This window comes from Rattus norvegicus, chromosome 1 (genome assembly GCF_036323735.1).
Source record: "Rattus norvegicus strain BN/NHsdMcwi chromosome 1, GRCr8, whole genome shotgun sequence".
NCBI classification, from domain to species: domain Eukaryota; kingdom Metazoa; phylum Chordata; class Mammalia; order Rodentia; family Muridae; genus Rattus; species Rattus norvegicus.
The window spans coordinates 161,037,287-161,061,256 of record NC_086019.1 but is presented as its reverse complement, the minus strand read 5'-3'; the positions used below and the strand labels follow the sequence as shown (position 1 = coordinate 161,061,256).

The following is a 23,970-nucleotide window of genomic DNA, read 5'->3' as shown; positions in this document are numbered from 1 at the left end:
TCCGTGCTCCTCCCTGAGCCTCGCGCTCCGCCCGGACTCCACCTCCCAGGAGGCTACGCGGAGAGCCAGCCCACTACTGGCCCGCCCTTGCCGGCACTCCGGTCAGCTGGCCTTAAAGGGGACGCAGCCCGACTGGGAGCTCTCAGGGTAGCCCCCGCTCTAGCTCCGCCCCGTTTCCCCGCACCTCATCCCTCCCCCAGCTCCGTCCCGCAGCCATGAGTCCGCGCAGCAGAGTTGCACTGCCCAGGTCCATCTAGGGTTGTGCGGAGCGGGGTGGGTGGAGTTGGACATCACTGTAGCAGCAGCATCCCTGCGTTCTGGGACCCCCCGGTAGGGGAGCGGAGGATCCGCCCTGACCTAGCCTGGCCCAGCCTAGTCTAGCCTGGCCCAAGCGCCCCGCCCAGGAGTGGGTTCTAAGGTAAGGCCCTTTGAAGTCTAGGAGGTAAGGGGGTTGTGGGTGTGAGCGCTCGTGTCAGGGAGGGGGGCAGTGTCTGCACCCTGACATTTCAGTGCCCCATACTTCTCTTCAGGACTCTTGAGAGCACGAGATTGGGAGGTGGGAGATTAAGTGCTTCTGGGCCTTGCTGTGTGTGACCTTGGGCTACTAACTGCCCCTCTCTGAGCTTTAACCATCTCCTTCATCAACTGAGAAGTGGTCCAGCTCCTGTCCCCCTCAGTCCTGAGCGCACACACACCTAGTACCATGAAACCTGGTAATCTTTTGCAGAGAACCCCCAGTCTGGGCTGAACAGGGGTGCTGTGACGGGTGTAAGGAAGGGAGAGAGGGGGCACAACTGGAGTACACACTGAGGATCCAGAGGCAGTCTGGTCATCTAAGCGTCCTGGGGTCTGATGCTTAAGCCCCTGTCCTTCCTCACAGAAAGTCTGGGGCTGGGAGTGGGGGCTGGGTCAGCAGAGATTAGTGAGCGGTGGTTCTGTGGGCAAGGGGGAGTGTGGCCAATCCCAGAGGGGGAGACAATGTTCCTGCCATCTTCCTTTCCATCTCATTCCTCTTCAGTAACAGGGCTCTTGCCTGTCACTAGCAAAACCCTCACTTTTCTTTCCAGGACCCAGTTTGGGGCCAGTCGAGGCCTCCTAGAGGGAAGGGTGCCATGGTAGGATTACCTTGGTAAGACACCAAGTTAAACCGCATTCTGCTGCTCAGAGACCCGAGGGAACCCTGGCGGGGGCATGAATGTGAGAGCCCGAGAGAAGAGCAGATGAATCCCTTCCCAGGCTGAGGAGGGCAGGGACTGGACTCAAGGTCAGCCCTGCCTCTGGAAACTACTTTTCTGGTCACATCCTTGATTTTATCTCATTTTGCTACCACCTGTCTCTCATCAATATCTAGGCACACCTTCACGGCCACCTCTGCCCCCTGGGCACACCACCATCCTGGGCACGGTACAAAACAGGATTGGACCTACTTCCTACAGAGTCAGACCCTAGCCAGGTTGGAGAGAGAGAGAGCTGGAGCAAGTTAGACTGCAGAGCATGAAGGAGCCAAGGTGCTGTGGGAGCCAGAGCTCAGAGACTCGCTCTGTGGAGGTCTGGGCATTGCAGGATGAGTCAGAATTAGCCAGGAGAGAAGAGGCAAGCCCTTTCCCATACAGAGGACAGCAGGAAAATAACACAACAAAAACCAAGCCCTTCTCGCATTCCCATCTACGTCCAATATCAATGTGCCGTCCCATAGACAGCCTCAGTGGCAAGCTTTCGTAGTATGGGCTTTGTCTGAGGGGGTTAGTGGCTTTGAGGATCTGCGTAGCCAGTTTTCATAAATGATGTTAATCTGATGGTGTCGCTGAGGGAGTTGGGGGGAGAGGCTGAGGAGGTGGTGGAGGTCAAGCTCATCCCCGCCCCCGCCCTGGGTGGTGGGACTGTCACCACACAGCTGAAATACCAAGGGTTATCCATGAGGGACAGATGAAGGCTTAGGGCCTTCTGGGAGGGGTGTTCCCTCTCCTCGGTTCCCTAGAGCACACATGCAGAGTGTGCCTGGACACCCAGGTTGGCAGGCTGAGGGGACAAGCTTAGGGCTTGGGCAAGGGCCTCAGCCATGCTGGGGAAAGGCCAAGAGGTAAGTGACCAGTCATCTTTCATTTGGGTTTCAGAGGCTGAGAGTTGAAGGAGTCTCTTCCTCTGATCACCAAGGCCACCATGGAGGTGGTGTCCAGCTCAATGCACTGGCCTGGACTGCTGTCCTCTAGGCCTTGTGCCCAGGGGATGGATCACATGAGAGAGTGAGGTTTAGGAGACTACTGTCCTTCTCCAAGCAAGAAGGAAGGAGGAGCTGATGTCGGGTGAGGCTGGAGCTGGGCAGTCGAGAGAAAGAGTTGAACTGAAATTCCCAGGGGCAGCTGTCAGCAGTGTGCTTGCCTACTTCCCCTCACAGCACTGGTGTGTTCCCTCCTTGACAGATGACTGAGTCTTAGGAGTGGCAGGCCCAGAACAGCTCCCATTTTCCTGTGGGAAGGCTGAGATGCTAGGAGGTTTTAGCCCCAGGCTAGCTGGTGGTTTCTGAGCGGAAGCTCTGGACTTGGGCTCTGAGGAGGGAGGAGGGCTGCTCCACTTGGTATGGAGCAGCTGGCTGGATTCAAAGCCCGTGTAGACAAGCCATCCCTGCTGGGTAACCCAGCTTCTCCTGCGGAGGGCTGGTGGCCTACAGCTTCTTCTGGGAGGGAAGAGTGCCGGCTGATTCTGCTGTGCCCTGGAAATATGTCTCCCCCTCTTCCCTACTCCTGCCCTCCTTCTCTGGCCTTCGATTGGAGTCAGGTGAAGTAGAAACCTCTGAAGAAGCTCTTTTGCATGAATGCATCCAGGATGTCTCGGAGTGGCTTTACTGGTAACCATAGCGACAGCTGACCTGACTGCTTGCGTAGGCGTTCTGGCAGGTAGCAGGGCTTGTGCAGAGGGCGGAGACTGAGGCAGGCTGGCTTCTGCGACTGGACCTTCGGGTGGTACTGATGGACTGGGCTTCCAGCTGCCAGGTGCAGCCCCCCTGATGTCCTGTCAGGCACAAAGGCAGGGCTTTGCAGGTGTTTGGTCATTCCATTTCTGTGCTTTGATCAAAATGCCATTTATCCCTATTTTCAGAACGAGAAAAGCAGCCAGTGCATATGCTTCACCCAAGGTCGAACAGTGCAGGTCTCCGTTTCTACTTTGAGTTCTAAAACTGGTCTTCTAGAACCTTCCCTGGCTCCAGAATTCCATTTGTGCTTGTCCTGTGCCCTGGCCCTCTGCATCATGCCAGAATCTCATTGATTAAGGTTTCTTCTTAGTGGCACGAAGGCTGGGCTTCCTTGGCAGCCTGGGTTAAAAGGCATGACCCACCCACTAGTCCACCAGGCAGATGAGGTTGATGACAGCAACTGCTTTGTCCTAGGTCCTGCCTAAGAAAGAGGGCCGAGGCTGACATGGGAGGTGGGGCATTTTATTTCTTGTTAATTCTTTTTGTGGTGCTGGGGATCCAACCTACGGCATTCTACATACTAGGTTCTATTCCTGAGCCACACCTCCAGCCTTGAGACTAGTCTTTAAATGTCCACAGTGATCACCTTTCGTGCTGCCTGGTGCTCTCTATAAGCACATCTGTCTCCACCACTAGGCTGGCACTTCCTTGAGGACCCAGGACTTGGCTTCCAAGGCAGTGGGACTTTGTGTTCCTCACGTCTAGAACCATGCTAAATGCTTCTTGTTCCTTTCCTAGCTCATTCAAACCAGTGGAGTTTTATGGAGCTGAGATCTTTTAGGTAACCAGAATGCATCCCAGATAAATCTCTTTACTCTTTCAGAGTAAAAGTGGAGCCTTGTCCACTATCCTCCCATGGCCACTCGAGGGGATTCTGGGCATTTGACTTTTTTTTTCTAAGACAAAATAATTATCTACAGAGAATGAAGGAAGCCAGCCCTGCTGGGTCACACCTATAGTCACAGCACTAAGGAAGTGAGAGAGGACACAGAGAGACTCAGGCTCACCTGCGTGGCAGAGTAACCCCCGGGTAAAAACAGACAAAAAAACAAACAAACAAACAAATCCAGAAGCCAGACATGGTCATTGATGTCTGTAATTTAGGAGCACTTGAGAGGTGGAAGCAGGAGGATCAGGAGTTCAAGACCAAGGAATTACAGGTATTTAGTGAGTTTTAGGCCAACCTGAGTCACAAGAGACCCTATCTCAAAACAACAAAATATCAAGCAACTCAAACTTAGAGATCAAACAACAGCAGAAGGTAAAAAGCAGCTAAGCAGCGTTTTAGAGCTAGGCTGGGGTGTGGCTGAGGCCATGCTTAGAGTGCTCCTGTAGGCTACGTGAGGCTGTAGGCTCAATGCTAGCCCTACCAAATAAATGAAGCCCCACAGTGAGGTGCTAAGAGTGCTGTGTCAAAGTCTAAGGCAACCAGGCTAACCTTTGGGGGACCTGGTCTGACCTGTGGTGTAGCCTCCAATCACTGACTGCCCAAGATTCTAACACGGGTGCGGGGAATGCCAGCCACTGAGAAGTAGCTTGGTCTCCATCTCCAGGGAGCTTGTACCACGAGATGGATTTTTTTCTTTTTTTTCGGAGCTGGGGACCGAACCCAGGGCCTTGCGCTTCTTAGGCAAGTGCTCTACCACTGAGCTAAATCCCCAACCCCACGAGATGGATTTTTAAACAACGGGGTCCCAGACAGGAATATTTGCAGGAATGGGAGGTCACAGTCCCATTGTGTCCCGAGGTAGGACACAAAAGTATGCATCTCCATAGAGGCTGATGTGTAGTTGGTTCCAGAACAGCTCAGATTCTGAAACGAATTTTTTGGCCTAGTGTCCAGAAATGTCTGACTGTCTCCTCCCAGCTGTAAGTGTTGACGTGGGCTCTGTAAATGAAGCATTCCTATATGTTGTGTTTTGCCTAGAGTGGGCTTATGCAGAGAAGCCAAGAAATAGCCCTGCCTTCTCTTAGGTGGGAGCTGGATAAAGAAGTGAGCCAACTGTCCCTGTGAAAACCAGCCTGAGACTTAAGAGTCAGAATGGGTCAGTGTGGAAGTTTCCAGAGAACAGCCCATGTGGAGGGCGCTTATACCACAGGACAGTACCGACCTTACCCAACACATGCCTACTGTGTGCCGGGCCAGGGCAGTGATGACCTCACCCAACATAGGCCTACTGTGTGCTGGGCCAGGGCAGTGATGACCTTACCCAACATAGGCCTACTGTGTGCTGGGCCATGTGCTAGGTGCTGGGGAGGCCAATGAACAAAACTCAACTTCAGGTACCATACTTAGTGTGGTGGGGAGGCCGACGTGAGCCAAGTAGCAGTAAGTGCAGTAGAGGAGCCGGGCAGGGTTTTCCGGGTGTGTAACTCAGTCTGCAGCAGATAGGGAGGGCAGGTGAGGCATTCTTTAAGTGCCAACCAAGTGTCCTCGTTACTTCTCTGTTGCTGTGATAAGATGCCATGACTAGGGCCACTCAGGAAAGCAAGCAGTTCATTTAGGCTCCTGGTTTCAGAGGGTTCGAGTCCATGGTGGGTGAGCAAAGGGATTCTGTTGGGAAGAGCTGAGAGCTCACATTCTGTTCAGCAAGCAGGAGGCAAAGAAAGCTAACTTTTGGAACCTCAAAGCCCACCCCCAATGACACCGTCCCCCAATTCAACCTAACTAGGAGACCACACCTCCTAATACTTCCTCAGTTGTTCTTTCCATGGGGGCCAAGGATTCAAATGTGAGCCTAAGGAGGCCATTCTCATTCAGACCACAGCCAGCAAGGGGTGGGGGGACGGGCATGCCTGCAGCAGAGGGAACACAGTGGACTGGGAGCAAGAGCCAAGGCTGGAGAAGAAGGCTGGGCCCTGGGGATGAAGGGCTGCAGAGGGAGGCTGGGAGGGAGCGTCTGTGAAGACCATGGGGTGACCCTAGCATTCAGTGATGGCAACTTCGACAGGGGAGAAGTCGGATCCTAGTATTTTCCAGTTGCTGCGGTAAAATACAAAAGTGGCCCAAGGGAGAAAGAGTTAGTTGTGGCTCGGGTCTGAGGTCTAACCCGTCAGCGTGGGACAGTCAAGGCAGCAGAACCTTGAAGCAGTTGATTGCGGCACACACAGGACGAGAACATGAATACCTGTGCTTAGGTCACTTGCTCCTTCTACAGTTGACATCCCCACACATAGAATGGTGGGCGGGTCTTCCCGTTTCACACCAATCAAGAAAATCCCCAACAGATGTCCAGAGACAGAAATCCCTCACTGGTGTAGTCAGAATCGTGTCTCGCAGGTGATTCTAGATCCTATCGAATTGATATCATCTGTAGTGGTTGGTTTTGTGTGTCAACTTGACACAAGCTGGAGTTATCACAGAGAAAGGAGCCTCCCTTGAGGAAATGCTGCCATGAGATCCAGTTGTAAGGCATTTTCTCGATTGGCGATCAAAGTAGGAGGGCCCATTGCGAGTGGTGCTACCCCTGGGCTGGTGGTCCTGGGTTCTATAAGAAGGCAAGCTGAGCAAGCCAGGGGAAACAAGTCAGTAAGCAACATCCCTGCATGGCCTCTGCATCAGTTCCTGCCCTGTGTGAGTTTCTGTCCCGACTTCCTTTGGTGATCAGTAGCAATGTGGAAGTGTAAGCTGAATAAACACTTTCCTCCCCAACTTGCTTCTTGGTCATGATGTTTTATGCAGGAATAGAAACCTAAGACACATCCATCACAAAGCTATGTACGTTTGTGTGCAAGTTATACTCCCCACCCCTGCTCCCTCTCTTGTCCTAGGAGTGGGCTCACCTAGGACAGGTGTTTTAGGCTTTTAGGAAAGAAGTTTGCCTGGGACTGGTAGTGGCAGAGGCTTAGAGAAAGGATCAATCAGGCGAATGGCACAGCATTCACCAAAAGGACTTTGCAAAGTGGCCCGAGTGATCTGATGAAAGGGTACTGGGTGTGACTTACCCAGACTACTTACTGTGGCTCATAGAGCTAGCTCTCACCTATTTCAGAGTGTCTGTGGTCATCAGAGAGGTGAGAGGAAGGCGTCCAGCAGCCAGAGCTGGGCAGGTGCCACTCAGTTCTACATCTTTGTGATAAAGATAATGGTGTTCCATTTTACAGGCAAGAAAACTGAGGCTCTTCTACAGTGTCAGCACCCAGGGATCTGGGCTGGGTTGTGGATCAGAGCCTGGCCCTATTCCCTGCCTCTAGCCGCGCGCGGCCATCATGGACAAGATCCTGGAGGCCGTGGTGACTTCGTCCTACCCTGCGAGTGTGAAGCAAGGGCTGGTGCGGCGCGTGCTGGAGGCTGCACGGCAGCCCTTGGAGCGGGAGCAGTGCCTGGCGCTGCTGGCCCTGGGCGCGCGCCTCTACGTGGGTGGCACGGACGAGCTGCCGCGCCGCGTGGGCTGCCAGCTGCTGCACGTGGCGGGCCGCCACCACCCCGACGTCTTCGCCGAGTTCTTCAGCGCGCGCCGCGTTTTGCGCCTGCTGCAGGGTGGTGCGGGGCCCCCGGGTGCGCGCGCGCTGGCCTGCGTGCAGCTAGGACTGCAGCTGCTGCCCGACGGGCCCGCGGCCGACGAGGTGTTCGCGCTGCTGCGGCGCGAGGTGCTGCGCACCGTGTGCGAGCGCCCGGGCCCCGCCGCCTGCGCGCAGGTTGCCCGGCTGCTGGCGCGCCACCCGCGCTGCGTACCCGACGGCGCGCACCGCCTGCTCTTCTGCCAGCAGCTGGTGCGCTGCCTAGGCCGCTTCCGCTGCCCAGCCGAGGGCGAAGAGGGCGCGGTGGAGTTCCTGGAGCAGGCCCAGCAGGTGAGCGGGCTCCTGGCGCAGCTCTGGCGCGCGCAGCCCGCAGCCATCCTGCCCTGCCTCAAGGAGCTGTTCGCGGTCATCTCCTGCACAGGTGGGTGTGCTGCCCGGGTTGGGGCGGGAACTCGGTGCGCACGCGATAGAGTGCGATGCTCATTTTTAGTGATAAAATGTAACTTGGGTGTTTAATGCGGGTGTCATCCTGTGGTGGGGCTGGAAATGCAGGGGGCATTTCACATGGGCTGGGAGAGCAGAATGGTGGGTGGGGCCTTTGGGTCAGGTAGGCTTGATTTGGGGTGATTAGTACCTGGCAGCAGGCGATTCCTAAACTCGGAATCTATCATTAAAAAAAGATTTATCTTTACTTTATGTATGTGAATATTCTGTCTGTGTGTATGTTTGTGCGCTGTGTGTGTGTGTGTGCTTGGTGCCCACCGAGGTCAGAATAAGGCATGGATCCTTTGGACTGTGGAGGTAAGGACAGTTGTGAGCTACCATGCTGGGATGCTGGGAACAGAACTCTGCCCTCTACAAGAACAGCAAGTATTTATTCTTAACCACTGAGCCATTTCTCCAGGCCCCCAACTCTGAATCTTGATATCCAGTTGCCACATCAGTGTGGATGACTGAGCTGAGATCTGTGCCTTTCCTGATGGTAGGACTGTACAGGGCAAAGGAGGGAAGAGCCAAGGCCCGCCAGTGTACCAGGGCCTGTCTTCTATACTCTTGCATAAGGGTTCGGTATTAAATGCACTTTTTTTTTTCTTTTTCTTTTTTTTCGGAGCTGGGGACGGAACCCAGGGCCTTGCGTTTGCTAGGCAAGCGCTCTACCACTGAGCTAAATCCCCAACCCCTTAAATGCACTTTCTTACATCTCAACCTTTGTGCGGCTGCAACTGGAAGGACCTTTCCTCCCACGGCCAGCTCCAGCATGAACTCTTCCGAAGGGTTTCTGTTTACATGTGCAGTTGGGCCTTAGCGCTTCCTCTTGGTGTCAGAGTAAGCTAGGGAAGGGTTGTTGAATGGATGTGTTACCGTGGAATCAGACTTTGACGCTGTGAGGGGAGAGGATGTGGCCCCACGTGCTATTTACGGAGGCTAGCCTAGCCTACGTAGTAGTACATGAGAGCTCAATCTAGCCCATTCCAGAGGAGGAGCCACCGTCCAGCGCCTTGGCCAGTGTGGTCCAGCACCTCCCGTTGGAACTCATGGATGGTGTGGTCCGGAACCTTAGCAATGATGACAGCGTGACAGACTCCCAGATGCTGACTGCCATTAGCAGGTGGGTGCCGAGGGTCAGCAGGTGGGGATGCAGGCTATCCGGGCTATCTGTGGTTTTTGCTGTGAGGTCTACAGCCCCACCCTGCTTGACCTTGGGATGGATATAAGTAACACCAGATCCTGTTGCAGTCATACCGTCTGACTAGGTACTAGCTGTGACCCTAGAAACTCGAGTGAACTCTCAGTTTCCTCCTCTATAAAAGTGAACGTGGATGGTAGTATGAGAAAGTAAAACTTAGGGGTAGAGGAGAAGGCTCAGTGGCTATGAGTGCTTGCCCCTGGGAACCTGAGTTCAGACACCCACCATCTGGCATGGCTGTGTGTACAAGTGACTTTAGTGTTGAGGCTGAGATGGGCAAATCCTTGGAGCTCACTAGGTCAGCTCAAGCTCAGTGGGCAGACCCCTACAAAGGGCATCGGGATGCAGAGTAGTAATGGGGTGGACCATCGCCTGTCCAGTGGACGCCATTCTGCAGGTGTGTGAAGACACATGCACGGGTGTGTGCGTGCACACACACACACACACACACACACACACACACACGTGCGTGCAAAGTGACAGTAGTTTTTGGTGTGATTTATGAGTCTGCGAAAGGTCATAAACAAGAGTTCGGGTGCTTTTCAACTCATTGGGTCTGTGTACATTCCCTCATTTGAATGTTGTCACCTGTGAACCAGCTTCACCTGCCTGCCTGTGACCCCTGACTATGCCACCCGCACTCTTCCCCACAGGCCTTTCTTTGCCTGTGCAGACCCCATCTATCTGCATGCCTCCCTCCGCCCTTCTTCCTGTACTCATGCATAGAACACCATCTACATAGGGCCTTCTGGGTTCCTTGTCTTAGTGGGTGAGAGTGTCGGCGGGAGAGTTGTGTCTCCCAAGAGCCAATCTGGCCACATGCTTCTCACCTGTGTGACTTTATTTCAGTTTTCTCAGCTCTAAAGTGTTCATCACTGGGCCCATCAAAGAAAGTGTTGAGGACTAGGTAAGGGTGAGCCGCTGTGAAGCCTGGGGAGCTTTCATTAGTGCCCTTGTTCTTCCCCACTGCAGCCTAGTTGGTCTGGTAGTCTAAGGAGTGGTGCTGTTCTCCTGAGCACTTATTGCATCTCAGCCCCATGCTCATCCCAGGGCAGCCAGGGGTAGGAGGATCCTGTAGGGTTTAGGTGCTGACCTGTCTTAATGCAATAGTTCTCAGGAGAGGGGCATTGTCTCCATTTGCAGATGAAGTCCAGGCTCAGAGAGAAGTGGTTTGCCCTGGTCCTCAGTGGGGCTTGGTGGAGCCCGAGTTCTCAGTCCTCAGGTGCAGCTCCTTGCCTGGAACTCCCTTTCTCCTCTGTAATGAGGAACAGTGGGTGAGAGGGCTGGAGGATGGTGAGCCATTTCTGCTGGGTGTCTGCCGGGCTCTGCTGTATTTCCAGGAATGCTCCCACAGACCCAGGTGTGCAGGTGTGAGCTTTACTGCTGCCCTTACTCTGGTTCTGGGCCTCCCTTGTCCCTGTGTCACTGTCACTCCCCTCACCAGGATGATCGACTGGGTGTCCTGGCCCCTGGGGAAGAACATTGACAAGTGGATCATTGCCCTGCTGAAGGGCCTGGCTGCCGTTAAGAAGTTCAGCATCTTGATCGAGGTTTCGCTCGCCAAAATTGAGAAGGTTTGTGGCCCTTGTCCGAGCCTGGGCATGTGGCCTTTCCTACTGCTCTCTTCTGGGAGCAGTGCAGGTGTGGGATGCAAGGTACTGGGGTCCCAATCAAGCTCACTGTGTGACAGGGTTAATTCACTGCCCCTCTCTGGGCCTCGGATTCCAGCTCCATTACTCTGACCACTCATTCCACTGCCCATCATTGTTCACCAACCTCTGGCTGCCAGTTCCACGTCTATTGCTCCATCCAGCTCCGACACACACCCATGTTCTTGCTCCCATTGTTGACCAGCCGTTTCCACTCTGCTGTGTCTCAGGTTCCCTTTCAGGGTCCACCATGGTCACACTCGGTCCTGGGTCGCTCAGGTCGGGGGACCCCTGACGTGAACTCTTTTTCAGGTCTTCTCTAAGCTGCTGTACCCCATTGTGCGGGGAGCTGCCCTCTGTGTCCTCAAGTACATGCTGCTGACCTTCCAGCATTCCCACGAGGCTTTCCACCTGGTAAGGGCCCTGCTGCTCTCTCTGGCCGGCGATACCTAGTGCGGTTCTTTTTCTGGGCGCTGGGGAGTTGGGGCTGTTGAAGCAAAGCTCTGGATCATAGCACAGGAGGACGTGTGACTCCCATGTGCACACTGTAGAATGACGGAGCCTGGGTAGGTGACAGCTACAGTTCTTCAGGGTCAGGTGTGTGCCAGGTGTTAGGGCTAGTGACTAATGATAAGAACAGTGCAAATACTCGCCCAGCTCCCAGAGTGGCCTTCCTTCTTCAGATAAAGAAATGCAGTGGGGAGACCGTGAGCAAGTCTCTGGCCCCAGATACTGGGTGAGCAATCACTGGCCCCAGATACTGGGTGAGCAAGTCACTGATCCCAGATAGATGAACAGGGCAGGTTCCAGCCATGTTGGTCTGACTTCTACACCACTGTCTCTCTCTTTGTTGTTACCAGCACTCATTGGCCTGGCCTCTAGCTCAGGCTCCTCTGTTGTCCTCAAGGCTCCCCTCTGGGAGGACTCCTCTACCCGGCTGAAACCCACATGTTGGAGCTTTAATTTTCATAGCCCCTGGGCAAGGCAGTAATTTTGTGTTTTCTAGTTTGTTGCAATGAGAAAAGATCAGAAGCCGAGATGGGACCAGGTCACTGTGGTGACCTTAATCTGGAATGGGGTAAACCCCAGGGATGGTTGGAGGGGAACAAATGAGCTGAGACCTGTATAGAGCCTGCCATATATAAACACAGGCTTCTTCCTTCTCCTCTCATGTTCCTGTAGCCCAACTGTCCATTATGATACAATGCCCCAAGGCAGTGGTTCTCAACCTGTGGGTCTCGGCCCCTTTGCCGGGGATTGTACAACCCATTTACAGAGGTCACCCAAGGCCCTTGTGAGAACACAAGATATTTATATTACGCTTTATATAACAGTAGCACAACTAAAGTCGTGACATAGCAAGGAAAGTAATTTAATGGTTGGTGGTCACCACACCATGAGTAACCCTTGTATTAAAGGGTCTCAGCGTTAGGCATGTACAAGGCCCTGTGTTCTGCCTCCAGCATGACCAGCCCCTCCCTGAGCTATGTAACAGAGGGTAGGTGTTCACGGTGCTGGGCTCACCCAGATGACTGGTATAGTCTGAGCATCTGCTACTAGGTAGAGAAGCCCATGGCTGCTCAGGCCTTTGGATCTGAAGGCAGTGGGTAAAGCTGGACAACTGGCCTTCCCTTAGCCATGAGGGAGGAATTATTTATCTTGCTTTTCAGATAAAGAAACTGAGGCAGAGAGTCATAGATCATACATCTTGTAAGGAAAATCGCTTGTCATGTGACTCAGTTCCACCCAGGGGAGGGGCACTGGCTGTGGGTACCTTCAGTCCTCAGAGGCCCCCACTTTCAGCTCCAAGCTTCAGTTAGGTAACCTGACACTTGAGTTAGGTACCTCTTCTCTTGCAGCTTCTCCCTCACATTCCTCCCATGGTGGCCGCTCTGGTTAAGGAGGATTCGAACTCTGGGACCAGCTGCCTGGAGCAGCTGGCAGAGCTGGTGCACTGCATGGTGTTTCGGTTCCCAGGCTTCCCAGACCTGTATGAACCTGTCATGGAAGCCATCAAGGTGAGTGGACAGCCTCTTTGGCATAGGTGCCAGTTTGTGTCTTCTTTGAGGTCGTACCATGGCTTGGTAGCAGCCTCCATCGTCTGGAGCTGAGCTGTATCCTGTCTCCTCTCTGGGGCCTTTGTGTGCATCAATTACTGGAGGTCGCCATGCCTCCCCCAGGGCCCGCTTTTCTCCAGTGTGCTCTGGGCCTCTGTAAACCCCTTCCTCCACCTGACCCATAGCACCTGCTTTATTTTATTTGAATTTTCTTTTTTTAAAATTTTAGTTAGCATATGGGGTAATGGGTCACAGGACCTACTCAATGTTCAATAAGGTGTCTAGGCTCTCAAGGATTGCCTTGAGTGAGCCTTCTTCCCTGCTGTTGGTGTCCCCTCACTTCCTTCCCCAGCAGGGCCTCTTGGTGGCTCGTGCAGTACCAGCACTCGGTCACGTGTTGCCACTGTGTGTCCTGAACAGTCCCGAGAAGGAGTGATGCCGGGCTCATAGGACTAGTTTGGTGTCCTGCTCTCCGCCGAGCTGGATATGGAGACCCAGGCACAAAGGAAGCCAAGCCGCCTTCCTGGAGGAGCCTTTGGGGTGACATCTGCTTACAGGAAGTGTGCTCTAAGGACCAGTGACACTGAGGAGGATCCATGTAGGAGTGAGGGTACAGAGTCTTTAACTGATGTCCACTCCCACAGCACAGCAGACCTGATCCTCCAACATGTCTCTACAAAACATCTGGGCTTGCATGTTGAGACGTAGCAGACATCTTTTTAAAAAGGATTTACTTTTAAGTGTGTGTGTGTGTGTGTGTGTGTGTGTGTGTGTGTGTGTGTGTGTGTGTGTATGTGTGTCTGTCTGCATGTATGCATGCACGCATGTACGAAGAGGCTAGAAGAGGGCATCGGGTCCTCCGGAACAGGGTGACAGTGGTTGGGACAGTGGTCCTGCTGGGCATGCAGGAACTGAACTCACTTTTGCAAGAGCAGCCGGTGCTCTTACCTGGTGAGTCATCTCTCCAGCCCCACAGCAGACATCTTTTAAAGTACAGAGTTGATTTTGCAAGAGCAAGGAGGAATCTCCAGGGGTCCCCAAAGGAAGAGAAAACCAAGTTCCCAAATGGTGATGGGTGAGGGTCAGAGGATGATGACTTGGGTGCAGGTTACCAGTAACATGGCCAGCCTCAAATACAAAGGGGCTTGAACAAGCCATGAATAATTGTCACTATGGAGTGGAACTATGAAGCCCCCTGGAAGCCAACAAAAAGGTTTCGGTGTTAATAAAAATGTGTCTTAGAAAAAATATACATGGGGGGCCAAAATAGAACTGGGAAATTTTTTCTAGCTTGAAGTAGACTTTAGGAAAAAGGAATTTGTAACCACCAGCTGGTTTGGAGGTTGACACTCAGACCTGTTGGTTGTGGAATGCTGCTCTCAAGCACAGCGTTGATTTTAAAAGTATCTATAAACTCATAATACCCAAGGGTTGTCTGGGAGACACAGAGCAGGCCATAAAGATAAGCGTGTATTGCAGATGAGTTAATCTAGAAACTTCTGCTGTAAAAGTTCCTTCCCAGGAGAGGTGAGGGCTGTATGTACTCCTCCAAAGGTCCCAGTGACCAACTCAGGCTCCAGAGCTCACCCGGGAAACGTTGTGCCTATGCTAACACAGCACAGGGGATCACCTGCTTCCAGGATGTGGGTGCGCCTCCCCACTAGTCCTCACATGGGAAGCCTTTACCAAGCAAGGATGAGGGCTTCCCTGTGGCCACATAGGTAGAGCCCCTCCCTAGTGTATTGTACAGCAGGTGAGGAGTGGTAAGGAGCTTTCTGGAAAGCCTGGCAGAGTAGAGAACAGGAGTTTGACCTTGACCGTTAGTGTCTGGCGGAGGAGGATACTTCAGAAGGCTGAAAGGGTTTGGTGGTAATATCTCTGTGGTGTGCAGGGGACATCAGAAAGAGTCACTCTGCTTTGTCCAGTAGATCTGAGTTGCCTAGGCTGGTCTCGAACTTTCAGTCTTCCTTCAGCAACTGAGTGGCTGGGATGACAGGCAGATTTTATGTTCATCTGTGAGAGATGACTGACATGTGATAAATGATCCAGGAACATTAAGGCAGTGTGGTCAAGGCGTCTTCAGTAGCCTATGTGTGTGTGTGTGTGTGTGTGTGTGTGTGTGTGTGTGTGTGTGTGTTGGGAGTTGGGCTCAAAGCACCAAGCTAGTGTGAAACTCTGATGTCTTTGACTGATGTGGTCAGGAGCTGGAAGGATGCTGTCCTGACTAGTTTTATGTCAACTTGACACAAACTAAAGCCATCAGACAGGAGGGAACCTTGATTGAGAAAATGTCTTCAGAAGATCTGGCTGTAGGCAAAACTGTAGGATAGTATCTTAATTAGTGACTGATGGTGGGGAGAGCCTAGTCTATTGTGGGTAGTGCCATCCTTGGGCTGGTGTCTCTGGGCAAGCCATGGGGAGCAGGCCAGTAGGCAGCACCCCTCCATGGCGTCTGCATCAGCTCCTGCATCAGCACCTGTATCAGATTCCTGCCCTGAATTCCTTCAGTGATGGACTATGATGTATGAAGTGTAAGCCAAATATGCCTTTTCCTCCCCAACTTGCTTTGGTGTTTCATCACAGCAGTGATAACCCTATCTAGGACAGAAATTGGTACCAGGATTGTGGAGCATTGCTGTGACAGACTGTTGTTGTTGTTGTTGTTGTTGTTATTGTGAGGATTGTGAAACTTTGGGCAAGAAAAGCCATTGAGTGTTGAGAGCTCAACGAGCTCTTCTGTGAAGACATGGAAGAAAAGAGCATTGAGGGAAATGTGGACAGTGGAGCTTGGCTTGTGGCATTCCAGAGGGAAGGCTGAGCGAGAAGGGAGGTTTAAGGGAGGTTAGTCAGGGCCATTGCATGTTTACTGTTTTGAATCAAGATTCTATGAAATTATCAGTGATGAAGAAGAGACTGAGGTGAAATCTCCTGGAAGTGTTTCCTCAGGGTCAACACAGAGAACTCATGTCCCAGAAGTGTCCAAGGTTGTGCCGTGTGCTGGCAGCTGAGCTTGGTAATGTAGGAGTCACCCAACTGGACTTGTGACAGCATAAAGGGGTCATGGAGAGCAGCTGAGGCGTGGCACTGTGAGGCCAGGAGAGGCCATTGGTGAAAGTGCAGCCTCAGGAGCAGTTGAAGAACTGAAGGGGCCATGCAGAGAAGGTGAGGCTAGCACCCGGAAGAGAGCCCAGGAGACACTGTGGGTGAGAGCACAGCTCAGTGGAGTGGAGACCCCAGCATTTTAGACAAGTCAGCATCTTAGGGTGACCATCAGGAAAAGCTCAATGGAGTGGAACCATCTGGAGCCCAGAAGACAAACTAAGTGTGAGGCAGAGGGCAGAGCCAGAGAGTTGACCTGAGCCCCTTAGCGAGGACCCAGGCGATCAGGAGTGACCGCAGTAGTGGACGTTGAGTTATTTCAGGTTGGAGCTTGGTTTTGATTTGGTTTGATTGTGGTTGTGATCTGACTCTTTCCTCTCGAGGTAAGAAAAGTACTTAACTTGTTTTTGATTTTATAGGAACCCAGAGCTGAGAGACTTTGGATTTTCAAAAGGAAACTGAAGTTTTAAAGTATCTGAATGTGTAAGGTTGTGGAACCCTTAAGTTTGAAAATATATTTGTGATGTCAATATTAATGTGTAATCTTGGGATACACAAGGAAGGAAAGGTTGTGGCTTAACAGTGATGTGTTTGTGTGTCAAGTTGACGGGGTCAGTTGTGGTGGGTAGTTTTATGTTTGTTTGACTCAAGTTGGAGTCATCAGACAAGAGGAAGCTTGAATGAGAAAATGCTTCCAGAAGATCTGCTTGCAAGCAAGCCTATGGGGCGTTTCCTTAGTGACTGATGAGGGAGAGCCCAGCCACTGTGTGTGGGGACACTCTTGGGCTGGAGGTCCTGGGGTCTAGAGAAAGCAGGTAGAACAAGCCATGAGGAGCAGGCCAGTAAGCAGCAACCTTCCATGGCCTCTGCATCAGCTTTTGCCTCCAGATTCCTGCCCTGTCCTGACTTCTTCAATGATGGACTGCAGTGTGGAAATGTAAGCCAGAGAAACCCTTTTCTTCCCCAAGTTGCTTTTGCTCCTGCTGTTCATCACAGCAATGATAGCCTTACCTAGGAAAGATACATGAGTTAGAGGAACTGTTGGTAATGTCTTGACATCCACTCTGTAGTAGTGTGCTCTGGTTAAGTGTTTGTCTCTGCTGTCATTAAAACAGAGGCCACTATTCAGTGTGGCAAAGAAAAGCCAGGGGGAAGGCATGCTGAGTCATGAGCCAGTGACAGAGAACTGACTACACCTCAGACCATCCCACCACTGTCTTGGGACTGGTGCCAGGGGATGTCTGATTTACCTGAAAGCTGGCTCTGTAACCTCAAACTGGGAGGGACAGTGGTGTCAGAACTGACAGCATAGATGCCAGACCAATGGAAGGAAAGGGTATCTTCTCTTGGCAGCTGAAGAAGCTGAGGCCCAGGGAGGTCACCAGATGGAGACAGACAGGCCTACTAAGCACTCACACATGGTGAGAGTTAGGGCTGGAACTGAAGTGTCAATACCATCAAATCTGGCTGCTAGGTAACTGTTGTGGTTCTGCCCAGGACAAACGTTTGTCACTTACTGTTTATGTGACTACACAGTTCTTTGCTCTGTCTGAATCCTAGTTTTTCCATCTCTGAGATGGGGATTGTGCTACTTCAGACATGGCACCTGAGAGATCGCATAGAAGGACCACATGTGAGAATGAGACCCTGAGTGAGTTGTAAGCAGTGGCTGTGCAAACGCCTTTTCTGGACTCTTCCGGACTCTTCTGAGTGCTTGGGAGGGAGTGGAGGAATGGGTTCTAGTCCAGGAGGGTTTCCTAGAGGAGGAGTTGGCTTTAGGGCTGACACTGGTATCTGCTATCCCTTCAGGACCTCCACATTCCCAATGAGGACCGAATCAAGCAGCTGCTGGGGCAGGATGCCTGGACCTCACAGAAGAGTGAACTGGCTGGCTTCTATCCCCGGCTCATGGCCAAGTCAGACACGGGCAAGATTGGTTTGATCAACTTGGGCAACACATGCTATGTGAACAGTGTCCTTCAGGCCTTATTCATGGCCTCTGAGTAGGTGCTGTTCTGTACTGCCTCCTCTCTGTTTCATCTTTCTACCTGCCTTCCTGCTTTCCTTAGTGTTTGAGTCTGCTTCTTACTCTGTAGCTTAGGCAAGCTTTGAACCTAGTGCTGGTGTTGAGGTCTAGCCACCAGACACCTCTTCTTCAGTTAAGCAAGCACAGTGCCTATCACCTGCAGTTCCTGGTGTGCCTTGTGATTTGCTAGTCACTAGAAGCACTAATTCTGGTTTTCTTTAAGCTGTAGACATGGGCATTGGTGTCTAAGGTGTGTTAGACTGCTACAGTCCTCACTGCCTGCTGAGGGCTAAACTGTGGTGTGGACAATCCCTTGTGCTTGTGTCATATGATATGCCACAGGTCCTCTGTGCAGCTTGTCTTCTCCATTTAAGCTTGCTGGGGACCTGCCGTGGGAGGCAGAGTGCTGCCATTCTGTGCAGCGGCTCCGGAGGGAGCGCTGTGAGACTGAGAAGGGAGTGTGCTTCAGGGACAGCAGGTCTCTGGAGGATATCCTGACCCCACAGGGTCATGCTCGCCCGTGAGGGCCAATCTCCCTGCAGGGTTCTCTAGTGTAAGGGAAGTCCTCATATGGAACCTGCCTGGATTGAGGCAAGTTTCAGGGTGGCTTGGGGCCAGGGTCCTGAGCAGGGGCTACAGGACTGGGTTGGAGGACTGAGGTTGGGAGTGGATGGCCATTCTCGGATGTTATCACACAATGCGTGCCAGTGCCTTGGATGATCGCAGAGACTCTGGCACACCAGTATCCCCACCTTATAAGACTGACTTGTTTGAGTCCTGGAGCCATGGGGTGTCAGAACTGGAAGAGATGGCAAGGGCCATCTTGCTGTCCCATTTGTTGTCATACAAAGTCCATTACAGAGCTCAGGTCCCCAGCCATACCAGGCCAAGCTGTTGACCATCTGCTCCTCAGTCTCTGGCCTCATCTGAGCAAATGCCGTAGGCTTCCATGTGGCCTGGTATAGAGGAATATCAGCTCCCCGGGGCCTCAGCTCACCCTGGGCTCCTGTTTCATTTGAAGCTTTCGACACTGTGTGCTGCGCTTGACTGAGAACAACTCCCAGCCCTTGATGACCAAGCTGCAATGGCTCTTTGCCTTCCTGGAGCACAGTCAGGTATGTGCTGGGTGCCCCGGGGCAGGGAGAGCAGGTAGTGCGAGGCCCTGCTCTGAGTCCTTTCATGTACAGGACCTGCCTACACCTGGCTCAGAGCTCCCGCTCTGTGGAGTGAGCTGCTGAGCCCCAGCACGCTAGCACCACTTCACAGCCAAAGCCTCTTTGTGGGTTGTGCTGCCCTAGCCTCCTTTCCGAGTTCAGTCCTGTGCACTAGTGCACCTTCACCTGCTGATAGTGAACACCTCGGTTACCCAGACCTCTGATCGAAGTGGATAAGCACTGCTTCTGTCTTTCCAGAACCCCAAGCCTGTGGCCAGGAATGTTGGGTGTCCTCTGTAGAGCCTGAAATGGAAAGGCCTCTACCTGGTGCTTGAAAGGGGAAATAGAATGGGCTGGCACTTGGCAGCACATGGGGGAGGGTAGCATGGACAACTGCCGGCCATGGAAGTGGAGGCAACCTTTGGGAAGGTGTCATGGAAGAGGCTCGGTACCTGGGGACTCATTTTGGCAAGGATGAGGGGTTGTCTTAGGCAGGGAGAGAATAATGAACAAAGCCCTGGAGAGACTGAATATGGCCTCAGAGGGCAGAGTGGCCTCTCTAGAGAGTTATCACCTGGGTGATGAAGCCCTGCACATGGGCTGCATGCACTTGTGGGGTTGGGTGTGGGTCAGGGCTAGTTTGGAAGGGAAAGGTTATAGGTTAGGAGGCTGCATGTTTGGAAGAGTCTTAGACCCTCAGCATGCTGCTGCTGCTGCTGCTTGTGTGTGTGTGTGTGTGTGTGTGTGTGTGTGTGTGTGTGTGTGTGTGTGTGAGAGAGAGAGAGAGAGAGAGAGAGAGAGAGAGAGAGAGAGAAAGAGACTTGATGCTCCTGACCACACCTTTCACTTGCCTTGTCCTAGAGGCCTGCCATCTCTCCTGAGAACTTCCTCTCTGCATCCTGGACACCCTGGTTCAGCCCTGGCACCCAGCAGGACTGTTCAGAATATCTGAAGTACCTGCTGGATCGGTAAGAAGGGCTGGTGGGTTAGGATGATGTGTGGGTTCTGAGAACATTTTCTGGGATGATAGTTTATCCCTCTGGGCTGGGTTTGATCTTTCAGGAAATAGGAACACTTCCTTGCTCTTCTGAGAGGCAGAGAGGAAGGTGTGTGCCATTGGTCTCTAAAGATACTGAACTACATGTGCAGCCTGGGGAGGGGCTGTCGGGGTGAGCGAGTGTATCCACTGCTGCCTGAGCATGTTAATCTTCATGACACAGCTGCAGGCCTATCTTTTTTTTTTTTTTTTTTTTCTTTTTTTCGGAGCTGGGGCCGAACCCAGGGCCTTGCGCTTGCTAGGCAGGCGCTCTACCACTGAGCTAAATCCCCAACCCCTGCAGGCCTATCTTTATGTAGGCCTGCACTAGGTGCGTGTGTGAATGTATGTTAGCATGCCCCTTTGTACAGGGATGGGAATTCTCTCACCAGGCTCTTGTATTTAAGTATGGTGGGCCGTGTGCTGGGGGTGGGCCTCCTGGTAGGCGTGTATACTTGGTCTCCCTGCTTGTTTTAGGCTTCATGAAGAAGAGAAAACTGGGACAAGGATCTGCCAGAAGCTCAAGCAGTCCAGCTTGCCATCCCCACAGGAAGAGCTCCCCAGCTCCAATGCAACATCTGTGGAGAGAATGTTCGGAGGCAAGATTGTGACGCGGATATGCTGTCTCCACTGCCTCAATGTTTCCTCAAGGGAGGAGGCCTTCACAGACCTCTCTTTGGCCTTCCCTCCTCCTGAGAGAAGTCGCCACCGCCGCCTTGGCTCTGTGATGCTCCCCACGGAGGATGTTCGAGCCCAGGAGTTGACGCTGGCTCCCAGAGCCCCAGGGGCGCAGAGGCAGAGGAAGCACTGCATCACAGGGGACGCTCCTCGCACTGGGCTGGACATTGAAGGTGTGGACACCGTAGGCAATGGCGGACAGAGTGGGCAGGAGAAGGTAGAGAGGGAACAGGCTGGGAAGGAGAAGGAGGTGGCAGAGGACAGGGAAGAGGAAGGACCAAGGGAAGAGGAGAAAGAAGAAGGGGAAGAGAAAGACAAAGAGAAGAAGGAAGATGAGAAGGAAAAGGAAGCCGAGGACGGCAAGGAGAAGGAAGGGGACAGCTTGGGACCAGGGACCCGCAAGGATGCTGCCACTCCACCCAGGGAGCAGGCATGTGGCCCTGAGGGTTCCCGCTCTGTACTGGACTTGGTCAACTACTTCCTGTCTCCTGAGAGGCTGACAGCTGAGAACCGCTACTACTGTGAGTCCTGTGCCTCCCTGCAGGATGCGGAGAAGGTGGTGGAGCTGAGCCAGGGTCCATGCTACCTCATCCTTACACTGCTGCGCTTCTCCTTTGACCTGCGTACCATGCGGCGGCGCAAGATCCTGGACGATGTCACCATCCCCCTTCTGCTGCGCCTGCCACTGGCTGGGGGTCAGGGCCAGGCCTATGACCTCTGTAGTGTGGTCGTACACTCTGGAGTGTCCTCAGAGAGTGGCCACTATTACTGCTATGCTCGTGAGGGTGCTGCTCGGCCAGCTCCTGTCCTGGGATCCACAGAGAGGCCTGAGCCCGAGAACCAGTGGTACCTGTTTAATGATACCCGGGTGTCGTTCTCATCCTTTGAGTCTGTCAGCAATGTCACCTCCTTTTTCCCTAAGGACACTGCCTATGTGCTCTTCTACCGCCAGAGGCCCCAGGAGGCCCCTGAGGCTGAGCCTGGTTCTCCTAGAGTCCGAGCAGAGCCTACCCTCCACAAGGACCTGATGGAGGCCATTTCCAAAGACAATGTCCTCTACCTGCAGGTGAGTTGTCTGCTGAGGGCTAGCAGACCCTCTGGCACCTGATGCCACTCCTGGTGAGGGGTTGGCTTAGCACAGACACCTACATTCTCCAACATCAGTTATCTGTTCTCCTTGAGTCTGCCTCAATTTTAAATCTATCCATGCACTCATCACTTAGTAGGGTATGTTGATGGCTGGTAAGACACATCTCTTAACCTCAGAGAAAGGGACACTGAGTAATCATACAATTGATGCTGGGGCGGGGGTGGACAGGGAGAGGGAGTGGGGGAGAGGGAGAGGATGGGCAGGAGATGGTTATGGGGCTCCCTGAGGGGCCACCTTCTTCAGTGGCCTTCATGTCCTGATGCCTTCCTTCCTTTGACACTGCCTCAGGCTCCCTTATCAGAGTCAAGAAAGGTATTAAGATATTCAGCCATGGGTGGCTACACTGGGGCTTTGAGGGTCCTGCATCTAGCGATGGTGTTCATGTAAGAAGTGTGTGGCATGGGGCACCAGGCCTGCTTCTACATTTTTCAGGCTTGGTGAAGTCTGAGAGAGGCTGATCAGGGAAGAACTTGCTCATGGTAGAAGATGGGCCTCATGCTTCAAGAAAGGCAGTGCGTGATCTGGATAGTGGAAGCCAGGAAGCCTGGAGAGGTTTTCTTGAAGACCTAGGAACTAGTCAGCTGGTCACTATCGAGTATGGAAAAGTCCTTCAAAGGAATTGCGTTATCATTGGGAGGAAAGGGTAGAGTTTGAATCTTAGGCCTGAAGTCACCCAGCTTGCTTCTCCGTGGGGCCAAGCCCTTGGGGTTCCAGAGATGTTGGCAGTGTTGTGCTGGGTAAGTAGGAGACCTGAAAGCTAAGCTGCTGTGTGTCCTCTGTTTCCAGGAACAGGAGAAGGAGGCACGGAGCAGGGCAGCTTACATCTCTACACTCCCTGCCCCTCCACACTGGAGTAGAGGCTTCGATGAAGATAAAGATGAGGATGAAGGCTCGGCAGGGGGTTGCAACCCTGCAGGGGGCAATGGTGACTTCCACAGACTGGTCTTCTAATGGGAACTCCCACTTGTGGGGGTATCATAACCAACCTCAGAGTGGGCCGGGTGGGGCTCAGGGCCCAGGTCGAACACTGCCACCTGGGGTCTTAGAGAGCTGTGGAGGCAAACCCGAGGTGAAACAGGTCTTTCTGAGGGCAAGGAGGATGAAGAGGGACCATTTGGGATGTCAGTCTGTAGCTTGAAGTACACAGAGAAACTGAAACCCAAAGCTATAGGCATTCATCCTATTAAACTATTAGTCAAGTGTCCTGACTAACTGGGAGCACTGTGAATGAGTCTACTCTGGGCTTTGCCTCCCTGCGGGCCAGCCCTGGAAAGGCCGTCGGCTTAGGAGCCAGGGTGGTGTCAGCTTGGTGTCCTGTGTTCAGTAGCACTTCTTTCTAGTTCCTTCACCCAGTACTTCCTCAATAGGAGAAAAAGCACAGCGGAAGCCAAGCCTTTGGAATAAGAAGGAGGCTGTGTCCCCAATGTCCACCCTCTTGTTTCTTTAAGGGGGGTGTCAGCACCTGCTGTGTGTTTTTGAGGCATGTGAATGGAAGGCAGCATAGCACAGGATCAGAGACAAGAAACTTACCACATGCCCCTCCCCTACCCCAAGCAAGTGACACTGTGGGAGAGCTCCTGCCCTCCCTAGCCTGCCTCAGTGCCTAAGATGCTGCCATTGCATCCCTGTCTAGTTAAGGTACACAGTCCTTATCTTACTGGAGACATTAGTCTATCAGAAAGCCATTGTCATCTGAGGAAGCTAGCTGGCTTGGCTCCTCTGATGAAGTGTGAGGGCTGGGTAGGTATGAACCATGTAATGCACCCGACCTCATCGTGCCCTGAGACTACTATAGCCCCTTCTCAGTAAAGAGAAGAAACCTGTGTTCTTAAATAGGAATAAACTTGCTTCTCTGAAGGCCATGTAGGATGCTCTTCTTCCAGCCTGAGCTGTGCGTCCGCTGCTCTTTGGGGTGTGTGCCTAAGCAGTCTTGATAGTAACTTGAGCCTCTCATTGGTACTGTAAGGATGTGTCCCTGACCTGGGGACCTTAGATGTAGTAT

At 52.8% G+C, this 23,970-nt stretch overlaps 1 protein-coding gene across 16 annotated transcripts; it reads left to right on the top strand.

Moving 5' to 3' along the window:
• Positions 1-142: 142 nt before the first annotated feature.
• Positions 143-23,829, top strand: Usp35 (ubiquitin specific peptidase 35). Of its 16 annotated transcripts, NM_001427809.1 has the most exons (11): positions 143-418; positions 7,076-7,853; positions 8,909-9,041; positions 10,564-10,693; positions 11,081-11,182; positions 12,628-12,786; positions 17,734-17,927; positions 18,972-19,065; positions 19,966-20,072; positions 20,618-21,884; positions 22,755-23,829. In NM_001427809.1, the coding sequence occupies exons 2-11, from the start codon at positions 7,181-7,183 to the stop codon at positions 22,917-22,919; spliced, it is 3,024 nt and encodes a 1,007-aa protein (NP_001414738.1). In that variant the 5' UTR covers positions 143-418; positions 7,076-7,180; the 3' UTR covers positions 22,920-23,829. The 16 variants fall into 16 exon arrangements, with proteins under 16 accessions (NP_001414738.1, XP_038956997.1, XP_063118843.1 ...); XM_039101069.2 differs by lacking the exons at positions 143-418; positions 7,076-7,853; positions 10,564-10,693 and having other exon boundaries at positions 8,008-9,041; positions 22,755-23,180; XM_039101072.2 differs by lacking the exons at positions 143-418; positions 7,076-7,853; positions 8,909-9,041; ... (1 more) ...; positions 11,081-11,182; positions 12,628-12,786 and adding exons at positions 13,453-15,987; positions 16,344-16,407; positions 17,485-17,575 and having other exon boundaries at positions 22,755-23,180.
• The last annotated feature ends 141 nt before the right edge of the window (positions 23,830-23,970 follow it).

Bases quoted from the DNA above. Each gene is read 5' to 3' on its own strand.
- Usp35 (NM_001427809.1), top strand. From the start codon at position 7,181: ATGGACAAGATCCTGGAGGCCGTGGTGACTTCGTCCTACCCTGCGAGT. The intron at 7,854-8,908 runs GTGGGTGTGCTG...AGCCCATTCCAG, and splicing joins CGCGGTCATCTCCTGCACAG to AGGAGGAGCCACCGTCCAGC. The intron at 21,885-22,754 runs GTGAGTTGTCTG...CTCTGTTTCCAG, and splicing joins ACAATGTCCTCTACCTGCAG to GAACAGGAGAAGGAGGCACG.